Below are 27,004 nucleotides of genomic sequence, written 5' to 3'. Positions count from 1 at the left end.
ATGAGCAATAAGCCGTGTTTCATGTTCCTGCTCAGTACACCGGATGTTTTCACTTACTGGAAGCTTCTCAAGGTAATTTAGCACTTCAGAAATCCTTTAACCTACGCACATAAGTGCTTTAAATGTGCTGATCACCACGCTTAGCTCAGCAGGCTCTTAGTTAGCACTGATAAAGAAACTGATTCAAAAATACACTTACAACATCTAACGTTTTCTGTTTCCTTATCTTTCATTTAATCTTCAGATGTGCATATCAGTATGATTTGTTAAGAAAATACGCTAAGCACTTGTCACAAGAGCTTTCATTTAAATATAATTCTAATGACACAAAAAAGGAAAAATCAACTTTCAGAAAGCTTCTATGGCATTTGATTGAGTATTTCATCTAAAATGAGTCTATTTCACAAAATGTAGTGTAGATGAACATCTGAACTTTTACGTTGTAACATAAGGAAACAAAGAGCCTTATTCTCTTGCAATAAAATAAAAATTTGGTAATGGGGTGCTTTGGGTTTGTCTCTTTTGCTTGAGTATCCCAGAAGTATGGGTACGTTTGTGACCCTGGCAGAGGTTTTGGAGGCCCGGGGCTCACCGCTGGATGAGGATGAGGTCTGGTGTCTGCTTCTTGCCACCACTGATGCCTTACTCGAAATCTCCAAAAAAGGTAACTTTCCTTCATCACCTTCCCAAATTCACAACTGTTTAAGGACAGGGCTTGATTTAAAACATAGACTGTACAATAAAGATGGATATAGCCACTGTACTCATTAGTGTATGAGGTCCCATTTTGAAACCTTTCACGTTTGCCATGGTGTTTTCGATGTGAAACGGTCGATGTAGATGATTACAAAGTAACCAGGGGACAACTCATAGTCATAGACTAACTATTTGTCAGTTAGGAGGTAAGGCAGCTGTATGCATCCTACTTTTTCTTTCTTTTGATGCTAAGGGAGCTCATAATGTACAAAATGAAAATCATGTTGTAATTATTAGGACCTGAAACTAGCAACCAAGACTGTAAATGCTTCCATACATGAAAGTTTATTGATGTTTTAAACTGAGGGCCCTTTCCCCATGAGCCCAAAGAAGTCACCTTCTCGTTGACCCCCTTTTCAGATCTGAAAGTTACATTTAGTATCTCTGATATTCTTTCTCTAGTCCAAAAGTAATGTTCAATAACAAACACACTGTGGCTGAAAGCATGATCTTATTCAAAGAAATCTCTTTTTATCAAATCTCTCGAGCTGGTGACAAGCTTGTGGTGTGCTCTCCGTTTAGGTTCAGGCAACATGAGCAGCGTGCTGAGCCCAGGCTCAGTGCTGCTCTCAGCCAACGGGAGTCTGGCCTTCAAAAGCTGTGCTCGAAATGAAGACGTGGCCTCCTTCACAGCCCCTGAAGTCCAGCAGGGTCACACCGCCTCCTCGAGGACTGCAGTCGAAAAGGTGTGTTGTTGTTGCTTTGAGGTCTTTTATATTGCAGTGCGTGCTTGTTCCAAAAAACAGATGTTCCACAAGCACAGCTGTGGCCAATTTGCTAAATATGCAGCTGACTAAATTTGGAAAATCTTGCACTGACCAAAAGAAAAACCATAATTGGAAATCATGCATGATACCTCGTAGGATTAAAAAAAAAAAATCTCTAAATTGTAGATAACAATGAAATCTCAGGTTAACTTATTTAGTAGTCACGTATTTGGTGTGTATCTACTCTTCAGATGGTTGTATACTCACTGGGGATGACTCTTTATTGGTGTGTTGACTATCACCTACCTCACAACCAGGTACTCCTCCTCTTATATCTTCCCGTAATCTCATTCTTCTTTATTCTTAGCACTTGCGTGCCATTCATTTTGCTTTTCTTCTGTATTTTTCTCCACAGCCAGTCCAAATAAGTGCTGAGCTGGAAGGTTTGCTACTGAGCATGTGCGAGGACATGATGTTGAGAAGGACGGACCTGCTAACGGTGCTGGAAACCTGTGAGCTACACCACAAGGCTTCAATGCTTCCTCCTGCAGAGCGTCTTATTAGGCAGCTGGTGGAGGATGTTTACAGAAACTCGGTGAGTAGTGGTTAAGTGTTTAGGTTGAAGCTCCGCCGGTTAGCTGAGATCATGTCTGGTTTTGATTTTTGTGATAACTCTGTTTCCTTGAGTTTGACAATGATTTCTTTACAGGCTGATCACGTCTCTATGGCTGATAATGGATCCCAGCTAACACACCGCAGTCAAGTGGTCCGGGACAGATTACACAGTAAGAAAGTGCTTCTAATTGTCAAATGTAATGTTTCTGAAAAGTCTTATTAGCTTAAAGCATTAGAAAAACAATAGCACTTTCATGTCTGTATATTAAATGTAAAGCTGCTGCAATCAGCAGGTATAGTTCATTAGTGCTCATTAGTGAAAGTGTAGATCTAGTTGAGGTCCACCTAATAGGGGGAAAGCAGGTCTTTCATCAGTTATCACTTTGTCTGAAGAGGAAAAAAAGAGTTTAATGTTGATTGTCAAAGGTCTGGTCAAAGTACACTACCTAACAATGCTTTACAATAGCATGAGATTGATGTCAGTCCTAACTATAGTGCTGATTGGTGCTGAACCAATACTCCTCTAGTGGCACTGATAGGACAGGTACTCTTCAGATGAGTCATGCTTTATGGTCTGTCCCACTTTTCTCTAACATTTTCCGTGGTACACGAAGGCTGTGTCCCAATTCAGGGTCTGCACGCTTGAAGTACGCATTTTAAGTGCGATTACGTCACCGCCACGCGACGACGGCTGTCCCAATTCGAAGTGTACTTCAAATGCATACTCCAAATGCGCCGTTGATTTCCCCAAATATCAAGCATGGTCCGGTTCACGCTTCGTGGTCCCATATATCCCACAATTCATAGCGTGGCGGTGGGTGTGGATAATTTTGCCGCAAAATATTGCAGGAGGGAGCGGCCGAAGAGTGAACTGTTAAAAGTAAGTACTGAATAGGATGTCACTTATTTATGTGCAAATGTTTAATAACATTAAAACATTGCTGTTGGCCACATGTCGGCAAAGTTATGTAACATTAGTGATGTTTGTACTTTCAGTGTTAACTTGGTTTTAAAGCCTCTACAAATATATATATCATAATAATCGGACAATACATATAATATTGTCCATATTATATTTACATTACCACAGTGAGATGATTTTAGTCTCATGACCAACATTAGCTAATTGTTATTTACTAACTAATCTTGAAATGACTGTTCAGTACAGGAATGAAGCCCAACAATCATGTTTTACAGTCACGTGGTCTCAGCCTCAGATACTCAACTAATCAAAGTGATGTCATGACAAAAATGAATGACCAACAAAACATTTTTTCTCCTTCATTTCTGTCACACAAAGCTGTATGAAACATTTCTTGCGGTTAGTATCATGGTTGCTAGGCAACCTGAACAGCGCGACGAAGGGTAGACCGTCCCATTTCACAAGCCTCTCACTTCCGCACTTCTTGTACTTATAGTACTCGTGCAGACCCTGAATTGGGACACAGCCTAAGAGTTTTGTCATTTCTCACTGATTTGTGTCATTCTACGTTCTTTCAGCTTGCTAGTTGTCAAGTGCCAGCGTCCCAATTTTGACTCCTGACTGTGTGCACTGCTCTGCTTGCTGAGTTAACTTATGCTAAATATTAAATTAAACAAAAGAGAGAAAGTTATGTTGTTCCTTCGGGGCCCCCTGAAGGAAATCCCCTTTCCTACTGTCCTAGAGACACATAACTGTGTTAAGTAACTCCCAAGCAACAGTATAAATTTACTTGAGTCATTTGTGTTATTTCAGCAGAATACTGTGGCTGGTTAACTCAATGGCTTTTCAGTAAATCAGTTTAGAATTTTAGAGTAAGTAAGGTTTATTTATATAGTGCTTTTTAAGAGCAGAATTCACAAAGTGCTTTACAGTACAGAAGTAAGTATACACCAAATTAAAATAGTATAAAGAGATAAAAATAAATAAGAGCAAGCCTGCACAGGTGGGTCACAAGTTTCTTGAGTAAAACACAGTCTAACCTTTACATAACCTCCATCCATGCATCCATTCTCTTCTGCTGGTCCTTGTGAGGATCGCGGGTGCAGTTTTTCACTGAAACAACACAAAGGACTCAACTGAAGAAAACCTAATTTGTTCAGTAAATCTAACTACATTATTCTTTAAAACCAACAAAAGTTGATATTTTTTTAAAGTATAGATAAAGTATAGATTTTGATATAAAATGTGTTCATTAATGAGCCACAGAAGTCTCATCATCCGTGGACAGAGCTTGTCCCTGCTTCCAGGCTAAGCTAATATGCTAAGCTAACTACATGTTAGACATCAGTGGTATCAGTCTTTATCCTGCAAGAAAGCTAAGAAGCATATTTTAAAAATAATATTCAGCTTTTATGTGACATACATGTTTATTTTTCAGGGAGCTCTTTTAGTAACTCGACATGGTCGCTGAAGAAGAAGATGTCCGGAACATTCTCGGGGGTATCTTATTCAGCTAATGCCACAGGGTATGAAATGTGTTTTACACATCTTATAACAGCATTCTGCCACATTTTAAATCCTATTTTGTTTGCGTCACGGGTGGGCATGTTCAGTGAAATGTATTTGCTTAAATAAGGTGTGGTAAAATAACTAAAAAAGACATAGAAACCATACAGAGTTGTCAAATCCCAAAGGAGTGTTTAACAAAGCTAGTTCCATCAAAATGTTACTCCTGTGTGCACAAGCTATCATCTCATGAGTGACGGATCTCACCTGCCATCAGACTGAGAATGGAAATCTAATTTTCCCCAGGATTCCCTTGGGAGGCCGGCAAATAGAGAGGTACGGCAGCTGGCAGCAGCTGAACCGCAGCCCCGGTAGTCCTTATATGGATGGTAATCGAAATGCCAACTCAAGATCCCTCACACAGTTTGACTCCTCAATGAGTCTGAATGATAAGAAAGTAAAGGTGAGTGCATTTGTGACATTATATTATAGTATAGTATAATGTTTCCCAAAATAATTGTGATAATGTATGTAATTTGTGAATCATCTATATATTTAGTTATTACTACAACACATTGAGAAATATGGTCTTTTTAAATGGATTTCAGACTTAAACAGGTTTTGATTGTTAGATTGATCAGAATCAGAAACATAACTGACCTTAAAGAAGCACCCAAGATAAACAAGGTCCTTTCAAAGCTGACAGTGAAGGGTTCACCAGTCTGTGAAAGCCAAAGTAGGCAAAATTCTCAACAATGAGAACATTTTTCAGTTTTAGCTATAATGTTTGTTTCTTTTGTTCACTGATTGCCAAGACTCAAGAAAACAGTCTTCAAAAGTAGAAAAATTAAAATAATATGGGATATTCTGTTAGCATAGGTTAGAGAAGGAACAAGGGTTACAGGGATAAGGATTTGGAGCAACATATGCCGCCCAGAGGTGGGACCAAGTCATTGTTTTGCAAGTCTCAAGTAAGTCTCAAGTCTTTATCCTCAAGTCTCAAGTCAAGTCTCAAGTAATGTCAGGCAAGTCAGAGTCGAGTCTCAAGTCACTGGTGTAAAAGTCCGAGTCAAGTCACAAGTCTGAAACTTTGAATTTCAAGTCCTTTCGAGTCTTTAAAAAAAACAAACGAAAAAATAATGTTGCAGTTATATGCTAAATGTAAATATTAGACCATGTAATTTTAAAATCTGTGTTTTTCTCAACACATACAAAATAGTGAACTTAGAAAATATACACAAATTGTGAAATTGCACCTCTTTAAAATGCAGCTCAATTAAACCTAGCTCCAAGAATAATTTTCACGGACAGTTCTGAGATAAGCTGCATGTTATTCTTGGATGCGGTTGTAGGACCAGCTTTAAAATCGCATGACAAAAATATCATACACATTAAAAAAACTGCATCACCAACGTAGCCTGGAAAACATTTGCTAGTTAGATGAAGTCAGCTATCTCATCTTAGCATATTTATATGCATATTTATAATCATACGGTTCTTGGAGTGAGCGCATACGATCATGAAGTTTAGTAACTTCAGGTCACTGCAACAAGCCCAGGTACAGTTTACCGACGGATGGGTGCAGGACCTTGAAATGCACCGTGTAGAACGAAAGACCATCGTACGTATCATAAGTTTACCAGTCTCACAAATTGTCGTCATAAATACACATTCCTTAACCGTTTATTAATAGGACCTTTGAGCTCAACGGTAATTAATTAGTAGTGGAAATAATTTCTGGTAGCATCACAGAAATGTAGCAGTGACAATAATACTGTATGCTGTAATCGTACTGGGCAATTAGTGATACAAAAAACCTGTTTTATCCTGTGAATAAAAGTATATGTTTTTGTCAATGTACCATAATAACAGAAGCGAAACGCAATATTGTGTCAGGATAATTTACTATTTATGCACAATAAATAAAGGAGCATAGCGCGACAATTTCTGTTCAGCGCCAGACTTGCTTGTAACCTATATCACCAATTATGTTAAGAAAAATGACGCATTAACTACTAAAAAACACTGACCTTCGTGTAAATGCTTGGAGCAGACTAACCTGTGAGCTGGAGTGTTCTGGGACGTTATATTTGATCTTTGAATGGCTGCAATCCAGGCCATCCGTCGCGTCTTTGTTACTTCGGAAACATGGCTTGAACAATTTCTCTTCAACGACGTAATCCGATAACAACCGATCTCTTTACCCGTCGGCTTCCCGTGGCTGTCATGCGACCGGCTATTGCAGTTAATAATACAACGGCTTCTTGCCATTTTTGTGTTTCTTTTTATCGCTGTATAACTGATTTTAATTGAAAGCCTGCGTGCGCTAGTACCGCTTGCCACGAGTTCCACCCGTGAATGACGTCACATTTTCAATCTCTATATAATATGCATGTTAAATTTTATATTTGGGGTAAAATATCAAGTCTTTTCAAGTAAACCGGTTCAAGTCCAATTCAAGTCCCAAGTCATTGGTGTAAAAGTCCAAGTCAAGTCACAAGTCTTAGAACATTTTTTCAAGTCAAGTCTAAAGTCATAAAATTAATGACTCGAGTCTGACTCGAGTCCAAGTCATGTGACTCGAGTCCACACCTCTGATGCCGCCATCCAGACTTTTTTCCCTTAACAAATTGAGTAGGACACCACTTCCTGTGTGTACCACAATCACACAGTAAAATTGTCAGTTTCACAACCCTCCAGTGGTGTATCTACAAGGTACCATAGTTCCCCCATGTCCCAGCTACTTTAATAAAGTTTAAATTTAATACATTTGTATTTATACTTGTATTTTGTATTTGTTGTGCCACTTTCTGCTTTTACGTTTTCATTACAAATGTCATGCTTTGTACCCTTTACCTTAAAGTGTACTTATTATTTTACAGCTGAATTACATTATTATAGATAAACCACAAAACCAAATACAAATAATAAGAATGATGAACACGTAGAACATTAAAGAGATATACAAGCAACAATGGATTAATACTTATGATCCAGTAATATGTATATGTTTCTGAAAAGTGCCATTCTATGTAATGAGTATTCTTACTTAAGGACACTATATTTTCCTCTCCATTTTCCTGTGTTGCAGGACTTGGGTCCTGAGTTTATTAGAGTGCTGGATGAGCCGCTGGTTGTCTTGGAACTTCCTGGATCCATTGTGGTGAGTACAGTCCTGATATTTTAGGAGATTTTCTTTCAAGGACACACAATACTAGAATACTGCTAAATGTGTTTACTCAAGTACAGTTTTGATGTGCTTTCCTCAGTTGCATTGGTCTCTGGTTGAATGGAATATTAATCAGTTTAGTTTCAAAATATCCATTATAGAATTCTGAAGAGTAATATTTTGCAAAGTGAATATTTTGTCTATTCATCTAAAAAATTATATCTTTCATAATCTATTTTGTTCATCTACAACCAAAATTGACCCGTCAGTCCTCTTAGATTAATTAGACAGATAAAAATCTGATATTCTCAAACTTCTATTTTTGCAGTCAAAGAAAGGGAAATCTCCTACCACTCAAAGAGAGCTGAGTGTTGTAATGCCGAATGGCCAGAGCATCCTTGTCAGGTGCGAGGTGAAATCCAGAGGAGGAGACGTCTTTGACATGATTGTGGCTCACTTCAACCTTGTGGAGCATTTCTACTTCGGCCTTGCTTACATTGATGGTAAACGTTTTTGTGTGGTGCTGGTATGCTGTAACTGATACGTTATCAAGTCACTAAAGTTTCTTTCTTTTCTCTCTTCTCTGGTCAGATAATGAGTTTTTCTTTGTGGACAACGACACCAAGATTTCTAAAGTTGCTCCAGATAGCTGGAAAAAAGTGCCTACTGCCACCTTTGTCCTTTTCTTCAGGGTCAAATTCTTCATCAACGACATTTCTCTTCTTTTGTATGTTGTTTTTCCCCCTGTTCGATTATTGCCAACAGCCCTAGTTTGAGGGAGAAACCTTTGAGTGTGTGTGATCTTCTCCATCAGGCACAAACAGACCCGACACCAGTATTACCTCCAGCTTAGGAGAGATCTTTTGGAGGACAGGCTGTCCTGTCATGAGGAGACTGCTCTGTACCTAGGAGGTCTGGCCATGCAGACGGAGTATGGAGACTCCATGCCTGAGGTTCTGTACCTGAAGCTAAACTATAGTTAGAATGTAGTTATATGCCGTCACTATAGTTAGTTAGTAACTCATATATAGATTGGATCAAGCTGGAATCCAGGTAGAGTGCTTCTATAGATCCTGCTTATCCATCATACCCTTAGTTTGGGGTGAATATTTTGATTATTATTGTTTAGCTTATGATCCTGATGATGTCATTATCCTTTAATTCTGTTCAGAAATTATTTGAATAGCATTAACATAAGTCTGTTATCTGGTGTTCTTTGCAGGTATATGGTAGGGGCTACTACCGCCCTGATGAGTATGTCTCCAAGAGTGTGTTGGAGAAATGTGCCTTGCCTTACATTCAGGGGGAGCTGTTGCGACTTCACACCAACAATGCTCAAATGCTCACCGACGAATCAGAACTTGAATTTCTCAAGGTATCAAACCTGTCTTTATTGTGACAATATTTAAATAATGATGCAGTGTGTTTTACTGTATCTTCATAGCTGTGACCACTGTTAGTCTCACAGAAATGGTGGTTACCGCTTTGTGTTTTCTTAGGTGTGTCAACAATTGCCTGAGTACGGCGTTTCGTTCCACCGTGTGACACGAGAGAAAAAGCCTTCAGACGGAGAGATTATTCTTGGGGTTTGTGCCAAAGGTGTTATTGTCTATGAGGTGAAAGATGGCAGCAGATCCACTGCTCAGACTTTCTATTGGAGGGACACAGCAACCATCTCGTCTTATGTGAGTGAAGTAATGGTTTCGCCATTGGTTGGTAGTGACCATAAACTCTGTGTAAAGGATGGAGCTGTTGTTTGCTAAGCTATTCTTAAGTCTCAATAAGTTCTGGCTATCACCGTATTAGGTCTTTGAAACCATACTCTTTCATGGTAGCTGCTTGTCCATCACAAAGTTGGCCGGACCTTAAGCTCAACCTGTTGAGTTATCCTTCTGGATAGTAATGGAATTCAAAAAGTACTTTCATAATACTTCAAACTAGTTATTAAGACCGTAAACCTAGCGGGAAAATATTTACTGAGAGCATGAATCAAAGGAGCTTAGGGCCATTTGCCCATAGACTTCCACACAACCAGACATCTCTTTGCAGCCAGAGTAGTTGCCTTCTGCTGATTAGGAATGAGACTTGGAACCTTCCTCCATGTTTTATACAGTCTATGGGAGTGACACACGGTTTCCTTTCATGGTCTAGAAAATTTTCCTTCATTTTTCCGCAGAAGCATAAATTTGTAGTAGAGTGCCGGGGCAGCAAGAAGAAGCACACGTTCATCACGGAGAGGTCGAAGATAGCCAAATACCTTTGTAACCTTTGTTCAGCGCAACACAAGTTTAACAATGAGATGAACTCCCGTCAGCTAAGCCACAGCCTGGTGTCAGGTTAGTTATTTCAGTGTTACTCTGTCTCAGTGAAGAAATACACCAAGAAACTAACAAAAACACAACCATAAAGTCTACTCTGCTGTCCAAATACTAAAGATGACTTCTGCCTCTTTGTTCTCCAGAGGACAATATTGTGCAGTACGCAGCAGTGTGCCGTGCTCAGAGCAGACAGCTTAAGTCTTTCTCATGTTCTGAGACCCCTCAGGATGACAGCGGTCTGACCATGCCTCAGAATGAGTCCATGACCAAGCTGTATGATGATGTCACAGCCAAGATCGAGGCCCGCATAAAACAGCAGCGCCTCAACGAGCAAAGGTACTTTGTTTTCCAGCGGTTTTTACAAGCATAACGCTGTTTCCCGCACTGAACATTCAATTTACAGATGAACCAAATCATTATGACCACTTAAGGAACACTGATCGTGTTGTAGCATCTAATATATACGGATATATTAGATGATAAGTGAACAGTTGGTTCTTGTAGGAAATGTGTTGGATGCAGCAGAAATGGGCAGGTGTTAAGAGCTGAGTAACTTTGACAAGAACCAACTGGTTGCTGCCAGCCACCTGGGTTGGATCATCTCTGAAACAGCAAGGCTTGTGGTGAGTACTTACAGGCAGCGACACCTAAGGCAGGGACAAACGTCCAACTGGAGAGAGCATGCTGGGGGATGTGCTGGAAGAATGCTGATCCAAGTTACGCCTTACAGGACTTAAAGGATCTGCTGCTGTCGTGTTGATGCCTAATGCTACAGAACTGCTTCAGAAACCCATGCTTTGGTTTGTGAGAGCTGCGCTGGTAGTGCAACGTGACTACCAACTAGTGGTGGTCGTAATGTTTTGGGTCATCAGCTTTTTATCTCATAACTGTAGCAACGACAGAGGAGCAATTGGCTTTTATGGCCCATACTTTCGTGAGAATGTCAGTGATTCTCCTGCAGTTATGTAATCCTTATCTAGATTATTATTTTTATAAAAGTGTACTAGACAGGTGAATAGAAGAGGAAAGATATTAAAGCTTTCATGAAGTTACCACGGGTAATTTTTTTGTGCTTTGTGTTTCTTATTTAATGCTTGCTCTAGCAGTCAGCGCAGCAGCAGTGTTATGCTCTCACCATCGTGCTCTCAGAGGAGTGGATCTGAAGCCCCTTGTGGTTCGCCAGCAGCCCAAGGTACACTATATAACCAAATACACTTTCAGCCACTTTAACCGACATATGACAGGTGGTTTACACCAAGTACTCTTATGATAGAGCAGCATCTTAAAAATGTTTAATTCTGGTTGGTTGCCTTGTGATTCAATGCTCCATCATCAAGTCATTGAAACACAGCTGCTTTTCCCACATGTTAACTCCACTGTTAAACTATATTTTTTTGTAGAAACTCCAACTAAACTGGGGACACCATCTCAGAGAGAAGTTATATGTGTTTCCTTAAAGAAAGACCCAAAGCTTGGCCTAGGTAAGCTAAACTCACTTTGTATATATAAAATGCTGTTTTCAAAACCAGCTGGACATAACTAATACATGTTAGATACAATCACTGTGCCATTTCTGCTACATATTAGTACTATTCTGTATAAATATGTGTGATGGTGTCACGGTCCGGGGCAGCGGCCGTGTGGAGAGCGGAAGGAGGACTCAAAACGCAGCACTTATTCAGGTGTGAGGGTGATTTATTGATAATATCCAATATAAAGTGGGGATGGTAAAACAGAACTAAGGATGAACTAACTGGGAGAAACTACACAAAGAAATAGCAAACCTGAGCATGAAGGGAGAACAGCAGGGAGAGCACGCAGGGGATTACACCAGGTATGAACACAGACGACGCGACGAGGAGCAGAGGAAATCACACACTATAAGTACACGAAGAGACACTGGGAAATCACACACAGGTGGGGGAAACAGCTGGACCTGATTAACCTGACGAGACAGGGGAACACTAACACCAGGGACCAACAGAGGGAGCACAAACCCAGAACCCAGTGTCTAAAATCCCAAACACAAACCATCCCAAAACAGCCATGAATAATAATGAAAGTAATAACAATAAAGAACATAAACATAAAGTCACTGAGTCATGGTCGCAGGACCATGACAGTACCCCCCCCCTCAAGGGCTGGCCCCCGACAGCCACAGAAACACACCACCAGATCCGGGCGGGCGGCAGGGGGCCCAGGACGGAGGGACCGGGCCAAGACCAAAGACGGAGGCCCCAGAGTCCCAAACAAATGTTCACAAAAAAAAAAAAAAAAACTCACAGGGGAGCAGAGTCCAAAACACAGTTCAGGCGGCCGGCCACGAAGAAGGCCGTGGCGGCGCGTAAAGAGTTCGGGAGGCCGTCCACGAAGAAGGCCGTGACGGCGCGCAAAAAGTTCAGGGGGCCGACCGTGCGGAAGGCAACGGCGGCCGCTCAGGCGAAGAGGTTCCGGGGGCCGGCCGTGCGGAAGGCAACGGCGGCCGCTCAGGCGAAGAGGGTCCGGGGGCCGGCTGTGCGGAAGGCAACGGCGGCCGCTCAGGCGATGGCGGTCCGGGGGCCGGCCGTGCGGAAGGCAACGGCGGCCAGTCAGGCGACGGCGCCCGGCCAGTAGCCTAGCCAGCGGTCTAGAAAACGGCCGTTTAGCTCCAGACCCAAACGAGGCTGGGCCAGGCGAGGCTGAAGGCACAGAAGCCGGGGCCGCAGCGGGCGAAGATGCTGAAGACGCTGCTGCAGGCGATGGTGCGGATGCTGAAGACGCTGCTGCAGGCGATGGTGCGGATGCTGAAGACGCTGGACCAGGCGAAGATGCGGATGCTGAAGACGCTGGACCAGACGAAGATGCAGACACGAAGGCTGGACCAGACGAAGATGCAGACACGAAGGCTGGACCAGACGAGGATGCAGACACGAAGGCTGGGCCGGGCGAGGACGAAGCTGTAGCCGAAGCCGGGCCGGGCGAGGCTGAAGCAGAAGCTGAAGCTGGACCGGGCGAGGATGAAGCCGGACCGGGCGAGGATGAAGCCGGACCGGGCGTGGATGAAGCCGGACCGGGCGTGGATGAAGCTGGACCAGGCGAAGCTGACGCTGGAGCTGAAGCTGGGCCAGGCGAGGATGAAGCTGAAGCTGGGCCAGGCGAGGATGAAGCTGAAGCCGGGCCAGGCGAGGATGAAGCTGAAGCTGGACCAGGCGAGGATGAAGCTGAAACCGGGCCAGGCGTGGATGAAACCGGACCAGGCGAGGATGAAGCTGAAACCGGGCCAGGCGTGGATGAAACCGGGCCAGGCGTGGATGAAGCTGGACCAGGCGTGGATGAAACTGAAACCGGGCCAGGCGTGGATGAAGCCGGGCCAGGCGAGGATGAAGCCGGGCCAGGCGAGGATGAAGCCGGGCCAGGCGTGGATGAAGCCGGGCCAGGCGAGGCTGCGTCCTCAGGCTGAGGCGTGGTAGCAGCAGGTGGTAGCGCTGCACATGGTGGTACTGCAGGAGGCGGCGCTGCAGCCACGGGTGGAGAAGCAGCCACAGGTGGAGAAGCAGCCACAGGAGGCCGGACGGGCTCCTCGGGCCCCCCAGCCGACGTGGCAGCCGGTGTGGCATGAGGCCGGACGGGCTCCTCGGGCCCCCCAGCCGACGTGGCAGTCAGTGTGGCATGAGGCCGGACGGGCTCCTCGGGCCCCCCAGCAGGCGAAGCAGGAGGCTGGACGGGCTCCTCGGGCCCCCCAGCGAAAACAGCCGCAGAACCAGCGGGCACACACAAAACAAAACTAGGAGGCACGTGGGCCTCTGGCACACACGAAACAAAACTAGGAGGCACGTGGGCCTCTGGCACACATGAAACAAAACTAGGAGGCACGTGGGCCTCTGGCACACATGAAACAAAACCAGTAGGCACGTGGGCCTCTGGCGCACGTGAAACAAAACCAGTAGGCACGTGGGCCTCTGGCGCACGTACGGAGGGCTGCAGCTGCGCAGAGCACTGACCCTGCTCAGGCAGTGACAGCCCGGTGCAGTTCACAGCTGGCATCTTGGCCTCCAGGGGTCCAGAGTAAGCTGAGGGCAGTAACCCAGCCTCTGGGGAAGCCCCGGAGTGAGCAACAGTCTCTAATGTTGCCAGCTTTTGAGGAACAGGTCCGTAGCGAAACAGTTTGTCTCCCTGCCCAGAAACAGCGGTGGAAAAACAGTGCGAAAATTGTGGCTCAGCCATTACCGGAACTGTGGGCTGTAGCGATGCTAGCGGTGGTGGTGGCTGAGTGGTTAACTGGAGCGGCGGCAGAACGGGTAATTGAGCCCTTAGGGAGGCTAACGGTTGAGCCACAGACCTGGGAGCTTGTGGCTGGACACAGAACTGAGCCGGAGAATGGTGATAAAGTCCTGGCTCAGAAGGAGCGGCAGAGAAACAGTCTCGGTTTTACAGAGGGTTTGTAGACGCCCACTTGCGAAGGATCCGTTACCACGAAGGTAGGTAAGCTATCTACACTGTCTCTCATCCCGCTCTGAATAGCCCCAGAAAACAGAGTCCCGGAATCTGGGGAAGCCAGAACATGTCGCTCACTCACCGCCTCGGGCTGCTCGAAAGTAAAAGCAGACGGGGGGTGAAGTCCGAGGTCCAAAAGGAGGAACTCCCGCTCCCACGAACAAAGCGAGCCCAGAAGCCATGGGAGACCGGTCACCAGACGCTGTAGCCGCCTCTCTATAGCGCGCTGGGACGTGCCACCCGGGTTTTCCAGCCACCGGTCGATGAGCTCCTGTGTGGCATCGATGAGATTTTCCCGTAGCTCCCTGGACGGGTTAAGCGCTGCTGGGTCCATGTTGTGGTCGCGTCGTACTGTCACGGTCCGGGGCAGCGGCCGTGTGGAGAGCGGAAGGAGGACTCAAAACGCAGCACTTATTCAGGTGTGAGGGTGATTTATTGATAATATCCAATATAAAGTGGGGATGGTAAAACAGAACTAAGGATGAACTAACTGGGAGAAACTACACAAAGAAATAGCAAACCTGAGCATGAAGGGAGAACAGCAGGGAGAGCACGCAGGGGATTACACCAGGTATGAACACAGACGACGCGACGAGGAGCAGAGGAAATCACACACTATAAGTACACGAAGAGACACTGGGAAATCACACACAGGTGGGGGAAACAGCTGGACCTGATTAACCTGACGAGACAGGGGAACACTAACACCAGGGACCAACAGAGGGAGCACAAACCCAGAACCCAGTGTCTAAAATCCCAAACACAAACCATCCCAAAACAGCCATGAATAATAATGAAAGTAATAACAATAAAGAACATAAACATAAAGTCACTGAGTCATGGTCGCAGGACCATGACAGATGGTTCCTCTGGAATATGTTCAACCCAACAAACTCTCTGTTCATCTGGTTTATGTTTTTACAGGTATAGTAATAGTTGGCGAGGACACAGTAGGGCGTTATGATTTGGGCATCTTTGTAGCCTCTATTGTGCCTGGTGGACCTGCTGATAAAGATGGACGCATCAGAGCTGGTATGGACTCATGTGGATATTTTACTTAAAGTTAAGTAACACCACATAAAACACTTAGAAAGAAGGAAAACGGATTCCAATATATTATGCTGACTGTTTCATCCAGCATCGTCTTTTATTCTAAGAAAAATGATGCAGAGAATATGTAGCATGTAAGAAGAAAGGAGGACAAAGATGGCACTTGAGGTGTCTATGGGGTGTTTGAGGTCACATGTAGTCTGTACATGTACTGTCACTGGACACTAGCACCATTTAATTTCACCATGACCTTTGCCTACAGGTGGCCGTCTGATCTCTCTGAACCACATCAGCCTGGAAGGTGTTACCTTCAGCGAGGCAGCAGAGGTCATGCAAAACAGCCCAGAGGAGGTGCAGCTTATTATCTCACAGCCGAAAGGTGCTTTGTGTGCATGTGTGTATGGATGTATGTGTGTGTGTGGTTACTGTATGTGTGTAATAATACTTGAGTACTTGTGACCTTTGACCACTTTTATGTGTAATATTGAGGATTCAGCTGGTTTTTATTTTTTTCTACCTTTTAGCCTGCTAGCAACATTTCAGCTTTTTGTTGATTCCACCTTCCAGCCTCCATTGTCACTATAAAAAGCTTGAAACCGCAGTCTCCATTTTGACTTAATGCCGAGAGTGTTAATATGTGTTAGCATTTCATTCTTTCTGCTTTGCCTTACATTTAAAGTCCTAAAAAAAAGAAACATAAAACAGGATTACGTAAATGGCTTGTATACTTTAAGATTTTAAGATTCAGATCAATGTAAATGAATAATTTTATTACATGTTCTTATTTAAAACCAGCAATATTTTTTCAAGCAGATTCTGTTTAACTTTGTTTAAAAAATAAGTATTTATAATGGGAAACTGCCCACTGTTGCTCTGTCCAAGAGTTTCAAGAAGATTTGATGACAGATTGCAAGACTAGCAAGTACCCAACAGACTTATTTTGTTACTAGTCAGGTTTCAGTTCATGTGCTAGCTTGTATAGACCTAGCTATCAAAAAGAGACTACAGAAGCACTCAATACAGGGGGCTCCGATTACCACTGGGATCACTGTTCACTCCCGACTTCTTCTCGAGCTCTTCTCTCAGCCTTCTTCCTGATTTTGCTATCGCTCAGTATAGCTACATTTACCACGACAGCCATCTTCCTCTGCTTGTCCACCACTAGCATGGCAGGTTGGTTAGCCATCACCGGTTTGTCTGTCTGTACCTGGAAGTCTCACAGGATCTTAGCTCGGTCATTCTTGACTACCCATTTTGACCTCGGGACTTCCAGGTCACACATGGCACACATGTTATGTGTACTATGCCAGTCACTTGGTATGGCGTTCCATGTATGCCCTACCTGCATCTTGCACCCTGCTGATATGTGCTGGATTGTCTTTAGGGCATGTGGGGCATTACACAGCCCACACCTGGGGTCTTGCCTGGTGTGGTAGATCTCAGCCTCTATGGATCTTGTGCCGAGATTTTGTTCCTGTGCTGTAGGGCTGTGCGATATGACCAAAATCTCATATCCTGATATAAGATATCTATTGTCCCGATAATGATATAAATCACAAAAATTTTACATTTTCTGTAAATTCTGTGAATCTCGGGCAGCTCGACTTGCGTGAGGTGTTTCCAGCTGGGCGTCAATTCTGCTTAGCGTTTATTAAAGGGTTAGGGTCAGGGTCCGTTGATCGGCGGACAGAGGTGGTTTCTCGCAGCTTAAGTACAGTTTTTTGTTTTACGGCGGTTTTTCCCGAAGTCACAAAAGTATGACATCACAACATTCTGACTGGTCACTTGCAATGCTGATCCTGGAACAACATTTACTATGTTAATCTGGGAACAACACCAACACGACGATATCAGATCGTGCGCCATTATTAGTGCTGCCATTTAGTTCCTGATGAAGGCTCTCATGGTCCTGTTGATCTTGTATAGTTAGGCATTCCAGCATCCATGTGTGGGGTATTGACTCATAGGCTTTCTTGTAGTCAATCCAGGTGGTGGTCTTACAGTCTTGAGCGACTGCTTGGTCTACCAGTAGCTGATGTTTTGCCCCTCTGGTATTCCTGCCAATTCCTTTCTGTGTCCCGCTCATTTATTGAACCATGTGCCTGTTCATCATAGCTGCTAAGATGCCTGACAGGAGCTTCTATGTGGTAATGAGGCCGATTATTGGCTGCTAGTTGGATGGGTCTGTTGTCTTCTGGAGGTCCTTGGAGATCAGGACTGTCCGGCCTCAACTTAGCCATTCCGGGTGTCTCTCATCTACAAGCAGCTGGTTCATTTGTGCTGCCAGATGCTCACGGAGTGCAGTCAGCCTTTTTCAGCCAGTAGGCATGAATTATATCAGGGCCTAGTGATGTAATTCTTCACACTGGGACCATTTCTTGGATATATGCCACTGTGATGGTCACTGGACCCTTTTCAGGAAGGTTGACATGGTCTGCTCTTTGGTCCAATAGCCACTGAGCATTGTTGTTATGGGTTGCGTCCTTCTCCCATATGCTCTCTAGCAACTAGCTAGCTTAGATAAATTTAAAAAACCCTACTTTTTTTAAACCCTTCTTTTTTCACTTATAGTAGGGTTTAAAAAGTTTTTGCACTACCACCATCTTTGCTGTTGCAAAATTATCCTGTACATTTTCATTTACGATTCTTTGAATACTGTTTCTCTTTCTTACAGTGTCGCTGCCATTATCCACAGTTCCCATCAGTCCCAGCAGTAATAATTGTCGTTCTCCTGGGTTGAGAAAATATATATCCCAGACAACACTAATGACAGATGGACGATCGAGAGATGATAGCCTCGATGAGATTGTGTCAGTCATGATGACGCCAAAGACCAGCAAGAAACTACACTTCCCCCCTGAAGTTCGAGTTCTCAGTACACAGGTAACATCCAAGCAGTTTAGGGATTTAAACTGTGATAATTCTGCACAATTAATTGCTAAATATCTCTTTAACAACCTTCTTTAAGCATACTTCAGGTGAGGTAAGGATGAAGCTTGAACTTTGTGTTGTTAATGTCTGTGTTATGTTCAGGATAGCTGTTCTCTGTCATCATCTATGAACTGCGTGAAGCCGGAAGAGATCAGCATGGAGCTCAGGAAGATATCAGGAAATCTGGGCATTAGCATATCTGTAAGTTTGTGACATGAATGAATATAGAATGAACAGATTGGGCAGGGTATTGCCCATTTTTAAGATGTGGACTACAAAGTGAGATTTTGAAAATAGCTTTTTTGGTATTAGCGTTCAATAGCCTGTACGCATCTAACTAACGTGTTAAGAAGAATAATTCGATTAAAAACATTAGGCTTGACAGTCATGGAGGACAATTAGTACAGCAGCTCATCTCCAGCAGTAGACTGCAGCCAATCTTATTAACATCTATGGTCTGACAGGATTAGAGAGAGTTACCTTTCTTGACCTGATCTGCACTGGAAAAGTAAGCAATACGACACTGTAAAGTACTTTGTAGTTAAAGCTCCTTAAATGTTCTTCAATAAAAACACGCAGAATGGACGATTTAGGAAAATAACTAGGATACAACCAGTTGACAGTCAGCTGAGTTGAGTTCTCCATTGCAAAGAGACTGACCCAGATTGACTGGAATATGCTGAGAATCTATCACAGAGGTTGCTCTCCTATTTTATTCAAAATAAACTTTTTAAGCAACTTTATTATCAGTATATCACAGTATAATTATCAATATATCTATGTTGTCATCAAGTTAAACTAAGGTCTTCTGTTAATGATGGTTTAGGGTGGCATCAACACTAACCTTCCTAATGGAGGAATCTACATCAAGAGCCTTGTTCCAGGAGGGGCTGCTGAGAGAGATGGACGTTTGCATATAGGTATTACACTCTTTTGTTCTATGGCTCTCGGAAGAGGTGGACACATCTTTCTCCCTCTCCCTCTCTTATCTTCCCTGCTGCTGCTTCTATGTGTTTGTCTAGTCTCGTCTAACTCTAACCCTCAAAGAGTTTCCCAGTCTTGTTCTCTAAAACCTAAAGAATTATGGATTTGATCAACTGCTCCTGTAATGGAATTGACACCCTGCTAGGCTTGGGAGAGCCCGATTGTCCTGCGGAGACGTTTGCTGCCGGATACTCGATGGTCGGTTGCGTCGTGTGTCTGGCGACACTCTCGACGGAGGACAATGAACGACATCTACCAATTTGGAACCACGATAACAGAGTTCGAGCTGATTGGAGCTGGCTTATCGAAGAACAAGAAGCGGCTACAGCTGTTCAAAATCCTATGAGGCTGGCAGACATGATAGACGATAGCAGGGCTTTGAGTACTCAGACTGTGTTTTGAACGCAATATGGATAAGATCTTGGAGAAGAACAACGGGAATTGAGATAATTGGTGACCAGTGATGGACATTAGACCAACTGTAAAAATTGGATGCAGTTGTTCGCACTAAACCCAAACATTCATCATCTTCACTCATGCGGCCCCCCTGGCGCCAGCTGAAGGCCTGTCAAGGTTGAAGCTGACTGGAACAACAAATTCTTCCCATGATAACAGGATTGTTGTCAGAACTCTTTGTCCCTCCTTCAAGGCCACCTGGGTCCACTGGAGACTGTTGACTTTCGCTTAACCGGGCGTGGTGACACTTTCTCTCAGCTGAACACGGGATACACACATGCACACACACGAAACATGTACACTGATACTGACACGCCCTCACTATCACCCTCCCTCCCCCGAATCCAACGCCTCCTGCTTACCTCCCATCCGATGTGGACAACGGATCAGCTGGAGGCGCAATCGAAGATTGCAGCGCTCCCAGATCAGCTGTACACACTGGAATACTCTCCTATGTTGCTTGTCTGTGTTTTATTGTGTTATGGTGTGTTGATATCTGTGCATTCCTGGATTATCCTTTTGTGTTACACATTTCGATGTTTTTTCCCCCTTGCTACCTAGCCTGACCTGTCTCCCCAATGTGATGTTTGTGTATTGTATGTACGGTCGGCAAGGTCTGTCATCTCGGTTGTGAGCAACTGCAACTGACAAATAAAGGCTATCTCATCTCTCATCTCTTAAATCTCTGTGTTAAATCAAGCAATGCTAAAACCTAATGGTTTAATCAAATAAATTTAAAAAAACCAACAACCCAAAAGCAAATAACACGGAGGCACAAAGGAGTCAAAACTACAATATCACACATTTGTAATTGTAAAAGGAAGAAGTGTTATAGTAAGAGTTAACTGTTTCTTAACTCTTTCATTTTCAGGTGACAGACTGTTGGAGATCGACGGCACTAACTTCCAGGGCTTCACCTACCAGCAGGCTGTGGAGTGCTTGAGTAAAACTGGGGAGGTAAAATTCATGAAATGCGACTACAAGGGACCAAGGATTACCAGTGTCTGCATTTGATGGTGACTTATGATTTAGCCATACTAATGATGTGGATTTGTGGATGTCAATGTGAGAAACAACTACTGCATGATGAACTATCCAAAATTATAGAATCAGATTTGTGTGCTCAGACTCAGAAAAACTCCTGAAAATCATTTGCCTTCATATTAGATACAGTTTGTATCTTTATTGGATCTCAAGCGATCTAAAGTAAGGTCTAAAATAATCTCTCACTAAAGTGCCGGTGCTGCACTCTGTCTATTGCTGCTGTCCATGGTGCCAACTATAATACCCTGACAGTATAAAGATGGATTTAGTTCACTTCCATGATTCTGGATTTGAGTTCTACGTCCTGTGGTCATTGTTGGTCAAAGACACTTAAAGATGAGATATGAGCGAGCACAGCGTCCAGACTGAGCCACATTAGTAGAAATCCAACATGAATTCCATTTCAGTCCAGCTGCAAATGGATTTATCCTGTCAGTTTTCGGTCTCATCTTTTTGCTTCATATCAAACTGAATTCTGTTCCACCGTGGCCATCCATTTACATTTTTCCTTTTGTTACTCTCATATCTCCTTCTCCCCCCCTTTTTTTAAACCAAATCCCAATCTTGTCCTGTCTTCTTCTATCATAGGTAGTGTCCTTGGTTGTGGAGAGGGAGTTGGTCAACCTACCCAGGGTCTCTCTTATTGCTGACACCAGCAGCACTGTATCCAATCCGAGCCTGAGTTCATCTACCAGCCAGCTAAGACTCAACAGCTCCTCATCTGTGAGCACTACTTCAAACACGATATCTGATCGGCCCAACGAGTACAGCTTTGTTACTGATGGTACGACACCTCAGCTCAGGTTTAGAAATTAATACATTAATACAAAATTAATACAAAATGCTTAATGGCAAGCACATCAATGAGATGTTTCATGTAGTTAGTCAGGAGGGATTTTGGACCACTATCTTTACAAAAACTGTTACACAAAAAGGTGTAGTGGGGAAAACAGGAGACATCACTCTGACTTGACTGAAGAGCAAACAATACAGATTCAGACTGGCCTATCACATAATCCTTCCAGAGAGGAAAAAAAAGGAAAAAGGAATAGGTGAATAAGTGAACTTTTAGGAGTTGGTGTAACATATTCGTAAGCATTTAAGCAACATGAATTAACAGAGACGTTATTGAATGAAGGCATTTACTACACACTCTTCTATCTTCCTTCTTCTTCTCCTTTGCCCTTCCAATGCTTCACCTTATCATTATCCCATTACTGGCCCTATCCTCGACCTCAAAGACAACACCAAGGAAGTGACTCTGATCAAGAATGAGAGTGGGCTGGGCTTCAGCTTCTTGATGTGTGAGCTGGACCCGCCCACCCGAGATTTTGGGAGCCTCGTCCGGATAAAGCAGCTTTTCCCGGGTCAGCCTGCTCAGCAGAGCGGCAGAATCCAGGAGGGAGATGTCCTGCTGGCCATCAATGGCCAGTCGCTCAAGGAGCTGTCCTATCCAGTATGTGGAGATGCTAAATTAAAGTAGGCAGTGCAAATGCAAATTCATCCTTGGGGCTGTAGATTTTGTGGTAGATGTTCATTGAGATTTACTTGAGAATCTTTTTGAGTAACTGGGTCATGATTACTGGAAAGAGACATCACTGCTGAGTTTTTCAAATGTACTTTTTTGGTGCTTTGAGCAGCACAAGGCAAGTACAATTTAGTTCTGTTATATTCAAGAGCGGGCTGACATTTTTACAGCTGATATCTACAAAAGTGGACAGCTCACACCAAAACAATCTGTAGGATAAACAGCACTGCAGGCAAGAGGGAAGATTTGTTAATTTGGTGTGAACCGTCCATTTAAGCTTAATCATCTGTGTTTGCTAATTTTGTTAGTGGGCTTTGATTTTCTTCCATTCAAATCAGATATAGCCTTACGATACAATGGATTTTATATGTATGAATGCTACTGAACTTGGTTTATATGCAGTATATACGATGATTAAAATCTCAAAAATATCTGCATGCATTTTTGTTTGTTATCAACTATTTATCCTGCAGAAGGTGCTAAAGCTTTTCAAAACTTCTCCACCTGAAGTCCAGCTGACCCTCTGTCGTCCTCCACCAGGTAAATACGCACTCTGACACACACACACATACACGTTTCTACATGCACCGACTTCACCCACTTGTCTGCCTGTTTACCAGGGATTCTTCCTACAATTGATCAGTTCGCTGGCTCATGAGTGACCTCATCGTCTTGCTTCGCCAGCATCATCTGAAGCAACCGTGTGCTTTAGAACAAAGCAGGGAGTGGCGACGGAGACTGTAGGGAGAACGGCCGATAAAGCTGTTTTGATCAGTTGACAGGAACATTAAGCTGATCTCATAAATGGACTCCAACACTGTAGAAAGGTCAGGAATGTTCCACAGCGTCAGCTGATGTGACTTGACAGCAACACTGTGATAAAAAGCCTGTGGGAGTTTTGTCATATGTGATTACACAGTCACTTTTTATCACTGTCAGAAAGACACTGGAAAGTCTATTTAATGGTGTTTGATAGTCCACAGGGATAAACACTGCTCTTACATAACTAACATTGTAATTTGGCATAATGTTGCTAACACTAACATCTTACATAACGTGCCATGACATGAAGGAATGTAACTTTTATTAGATTAAGAGGCTGTGCTTCTAACTAATAATGAAAGTTTATCTTTGTTTTTCAAAGAAATAAAGACGGGATAGAAGAGCAGAGAGGCTGGAGACACAGTATGGCTATGTCTGCACAGAATATCTGATGTATAGGTGAGTGTCTGGATAATGAGAAATAATAATGTTATTGATGTAGATTGTGTTTTGGAATGGATAAGGCAGACTAACACTGACCTTTAAAAAGCCCCACACTCAACCCTATTAAAAGTTTTAGACTATGCTTAAAAGCTTGGTTGGTGCCAGAAAACCAACCAATTTAAATAAGAAGATCGACCAAAACCCTCCAAAACTGTACCAGAAGCTTGCTAGGGGCTATCACGCGTCATCATAATTCTCCTGCCAATACCCCACTGTGAGATCTATCAACTCCCACTGATCTTAAAGTGTTTGTTCATATCTTATCCACAAGGTGGAAGCATTGTGCTACATGTAACAACACTGTCTGTGCCTTGCACCAGAGATCACTAGTACTGAGTCTTGTGTTATGACTTAGTTCATAATGGTTATGGTTTGTTTTATTTTTCTCCACAGCAAACATTTTGGTGACATCAAAACAAGAAGATGACTGGAGCAAACCTCTTGAAGTAACATGTAACAAGTATCATTCAGAGGGACGTAACCGTCATCAGGCATTTCTGTGATCCACTAACTGCTTCTTTTTTTAATTTGAGTGAAATTTTGAGAAATGCAAACCTTCATTTTCTCACAAAAACAAAAGCCATTAAACTAAGTATGACCTGAATACGGATGATCTGCTCCCAAACACCCATTTAGTATATGAACAAACTGGGCAGCACACACAAACACACACACTTCCCTGAGTGAGGAACCAGCAAAGGCCCCTCATAAATAAGGGTTCCTGTATTTTCAGTGAAACCCAGTAGTGCATCTGGATCCCATCAGAGCTTGTGTTCTCTTTGCAAATGATCCCAAATGTTTCTAATTATGCCAGTGGAATCGGCACGAGGATGTTTGAGCATGCATGCGTATGTTTCTGCGTGCGTGTAATCACCCTAGCAGACGTGTACGCCCATACCCTGGCCTCTGTTTATTCATGAACTGAGTAACGGAGATGGACAGCGTGGTTTGACCTCTGCAGCCTCTGCTAAGGTCACTGCTCGTGGTGATGACGGATCAGTGAAAGATGGGCTGGAGATGGATTTGTGCGGCCTTTCAGATGTTTTCTAACCCTTGTCTTGTGGTGTACTAATAATAAAAAAAATCCTCCACATACGTTTTCCATACATTTGGATTTTGTGCATGACTCTACACAGAAGGGAACATTTCTTTAAGTCGCACTTTGTTGGATTTGAAAAACAAAAGGTAACAACCATTAATGAGTGACTTTCCCAGTTTTCACAGTAAAAGCATTACCAGAGTTGCTGTTTCTGGAAGCAGGTGTTCCAAGTTAATAAAGTAACCCCCCTTTGTTAGATTTTCTTTAGGAATAGTTTCTTAGAATGCCCATAATAAAAAGCGACAGCTGAATGACCAAGTGACAACCTCCAAAGGTGGAAAACAAAAACAAAGCCAACATCTTAAACCAATTTTGGTCATATAGGTAATATCCACATTCATGTGACATCGTATCTATCCTGCTCTCCTTGTGTGTGTACGCTACACAATTCAGCAGTAGCCTAACTCCACTTGAAATAACGCGCGAAGTCAGGATGTAGCGTCCAACTCCTTTTAATTAGTGAGTATTTCCTCATGGAGTAAAACTGAAATACAAATAACATAGCTAAAATTAACCTAGCATCATTAGCACAACAAAATTAGATTCCAATACACATCCATTAGCGTTAGCACACAGCTACTAAAGTATTCATCTACAGCAAATATTTCCACAAAATATACATAAAATACAATCCTACAATTCAATACAAATGAAACTTGCAGACGGTGGTGTCGATGGCACAAACAAAAGGCAGATGTCACTGGATCAAATTTCCCCACATGTGATCCGCTAGGAACTAAACAAACATGGCTGACATCCTGTCACTTTCTGAAACTGGTTTTCAAAATAAAACGAATTTCAAAATAAAATTAGCTCATTGCAAAGAGCGCCTATATTGCAATAAATTAAGAGCGGAACAGTATCAATGGTCAATTTTTCATACAAGACAAATGTGTAAATGGTATTAAAGCTTGCTGTGATTGCTATAATCACTGTAATAATCAGAAGACCCCCTGCAAGCAAGCACTTGGTGAGAGTGGGAAGGAAAAACTATTTTAACAGGAAGAACCCACTGCCAGGACCAGGCTCAGGAGGGGCAGCCATCTGCCATGACTGCTTGTTGTGGGTGGATTAAACGATCAATTCAGTTTGTAATTGGATTACATTTTGGTTTTGGCTGCTTAGCTCTTTTTTTTCCTGCTGGTAAAGGTTAGCATCCCATTTAACAGCAGGTTAAAGATGCTGCTTTGCTAACCAACCTAGCTAGTCAGCTGACAAACCCCCCAGGCTGATGGAAAGAACCAAAACGCTAAACTGGAGACTTTGAAAGAAAAGTCCAAAAATAACAGTGACATTTCTGACACACTACCAGCGGTTTAATTCAAAATGACAATGCAAAACCAATAGTAGTGACTTCCATCTTTTATATACAGTTTTATGCTGCAGACCTGATCATATCATGAATTTTACTTAGCACAAACTATAGCATTAAAGAATTATTTTACTTTTGAATAAAGATGGGTTAAATAACTAACTAAATAATATTCCTTAAAAAAATCATTTATATTTTTACATCTTATGGTTTCTGCACACTTCTCTGTGGCAAGGTTCAGCAGCTAAGGACATTATTAGCCAATGAAGGCAGTAGAACATTTAGTAGATATTTACCCAAACCTGGTGGGGAGTAAAACAGAGCATGAATAATGGACCTAAACTGTGTGTGTTGGTGTTCATGTTTGTGTGTGGCCAGAAACTTGGCAATAAATGAATGACACCAGGAATGCTTGCTAAGAGTCAGTTTTATAATGTGGCACTTGAGGCTCCAAAAAGTATTATTGCTTTAAGGTTAAGCTCTGCTTCCTGGAAAACAAAGCTGGTCCACACTTTAACCTTCAAAGGGTGCACATTTTCACTCTCATCAGTTAGTGTCTCTTGTGGCGAGACTAACACATCTTTGAGTTCTAAAGCCCTGAAAATAACCTGATAAAAACTCCACCAAGACAAATAGGCACCGTAACGCAGGCTGGCATGCCTCAAAGACCTCTCTTGTCTATTAAAGGACATTGTGCGGGGTTCACATTTTCCACTGTAGCTACCGTGACACACAGCCTCATCTAGAGGCAGCAATGGATGCCGAGTGATTGCATGAGTTTGGCTGCTTGCCTGCGTCTTTGATGTCACCTCTCGCTCAGCTATTTCCCCAATTAAATTGATTGTGCTAATGTGTAAAGTGGGCCGCC

The 27,004-nt window shown here is 43.0% G+C and overlaps 1 protein-coding gene across 1 annotated transcript; it reads left to right on the top strand.

Moving 5' to 3' along the window:
* On the top strand, positions 1–24,159 carry frmpd2 (FERM and PDZ domain containing 2). Its single transcript, XM_085360460.1, has 30 exons — positions 1–72; positions 532–664; positions 1,279–1,442; positions 1,715–1,780; positions 1,879–2,058; positions 2,173–2,248; positions 4,439–4,526; positions 4,813–4,969; positions 7,598–7,669; positions 8,004–8,178; positions 8,267–8,402; positions 8,490–8,628; positions 8,898–9,050; positions 9,175–9,360; positions 9,852–10,011; positions 10,137–10,329; positions 11,097–11,185; positions 11,394–11,474; positions 15,391–15,498; positions 15,779–15,895; positions 18,191–18,399; positions 18,550–18,648; positions 19,274–19,367; positions 20,759–20,844; positions 21,520–21,715; positions 22,173–22,387; positions 22,933–22,999; positions 23,080–23,286; positions 23,604–23,680; positions 24,119–24,159. Exons 1-28 carry the CDS (start codon positions 1–3, stop codon positions 23,115–23,117), a joined length of 3,549 nt encoding a protein of 1,182 aa, XP_085216586.1. The 3' UTR covers positions 23,118–23,286; positions 23,604–23,680; positions 24,119–24,159.
* Positions 24,160–27,004: the final 2,845 nt, after the last annotated feature.

The sequence above is a fragment of the Diplotaxodon limnothrissa genome, linkage group LG8 (assembly GCF_057381915.1).
Source record: "Diplotaxodon limnothrissa isolate DT_005_m linkage group LG8, D_limnothrissa_male_GT1.1, whole genome shotgun sequence".
Lineage (NCBI taxonomy): Eukaryota > Metazoa > Chordata > Actinopteri > Cichliformes > Cichlidae > Diplotaxodon > Diplotaxodon limnothrissa.
Note: the sequence above shows the minus strand (reverse complement) of the source record. Positions and strands in the feature narration are given on the sequence as shown.

Bases quoted from the DNA above. Each gene is read 5' to 3' on its own strand.
- frmpd2 (XM_085360460.1), top strand. From the start codon at position 1: ATGAGCAATAAGCCGTGTTTCATGTTCCTGCTCAGTACACCGGATGTT. The intron at 4,970-7,597 runs GTGAGTGCATTT...CCTGTGTTGCAG, and splicing joins TGAATGATAAGAAAGTAAAG to GACTTGGGTCCTGAGTTTAT. The intron at 19,368-20,758 runs GTATTACACTCT...TTTCATTTTCAG, and splicing joins AGATGGACGTTTGCATATAG to GTGACAGACTGTTGGAGATC.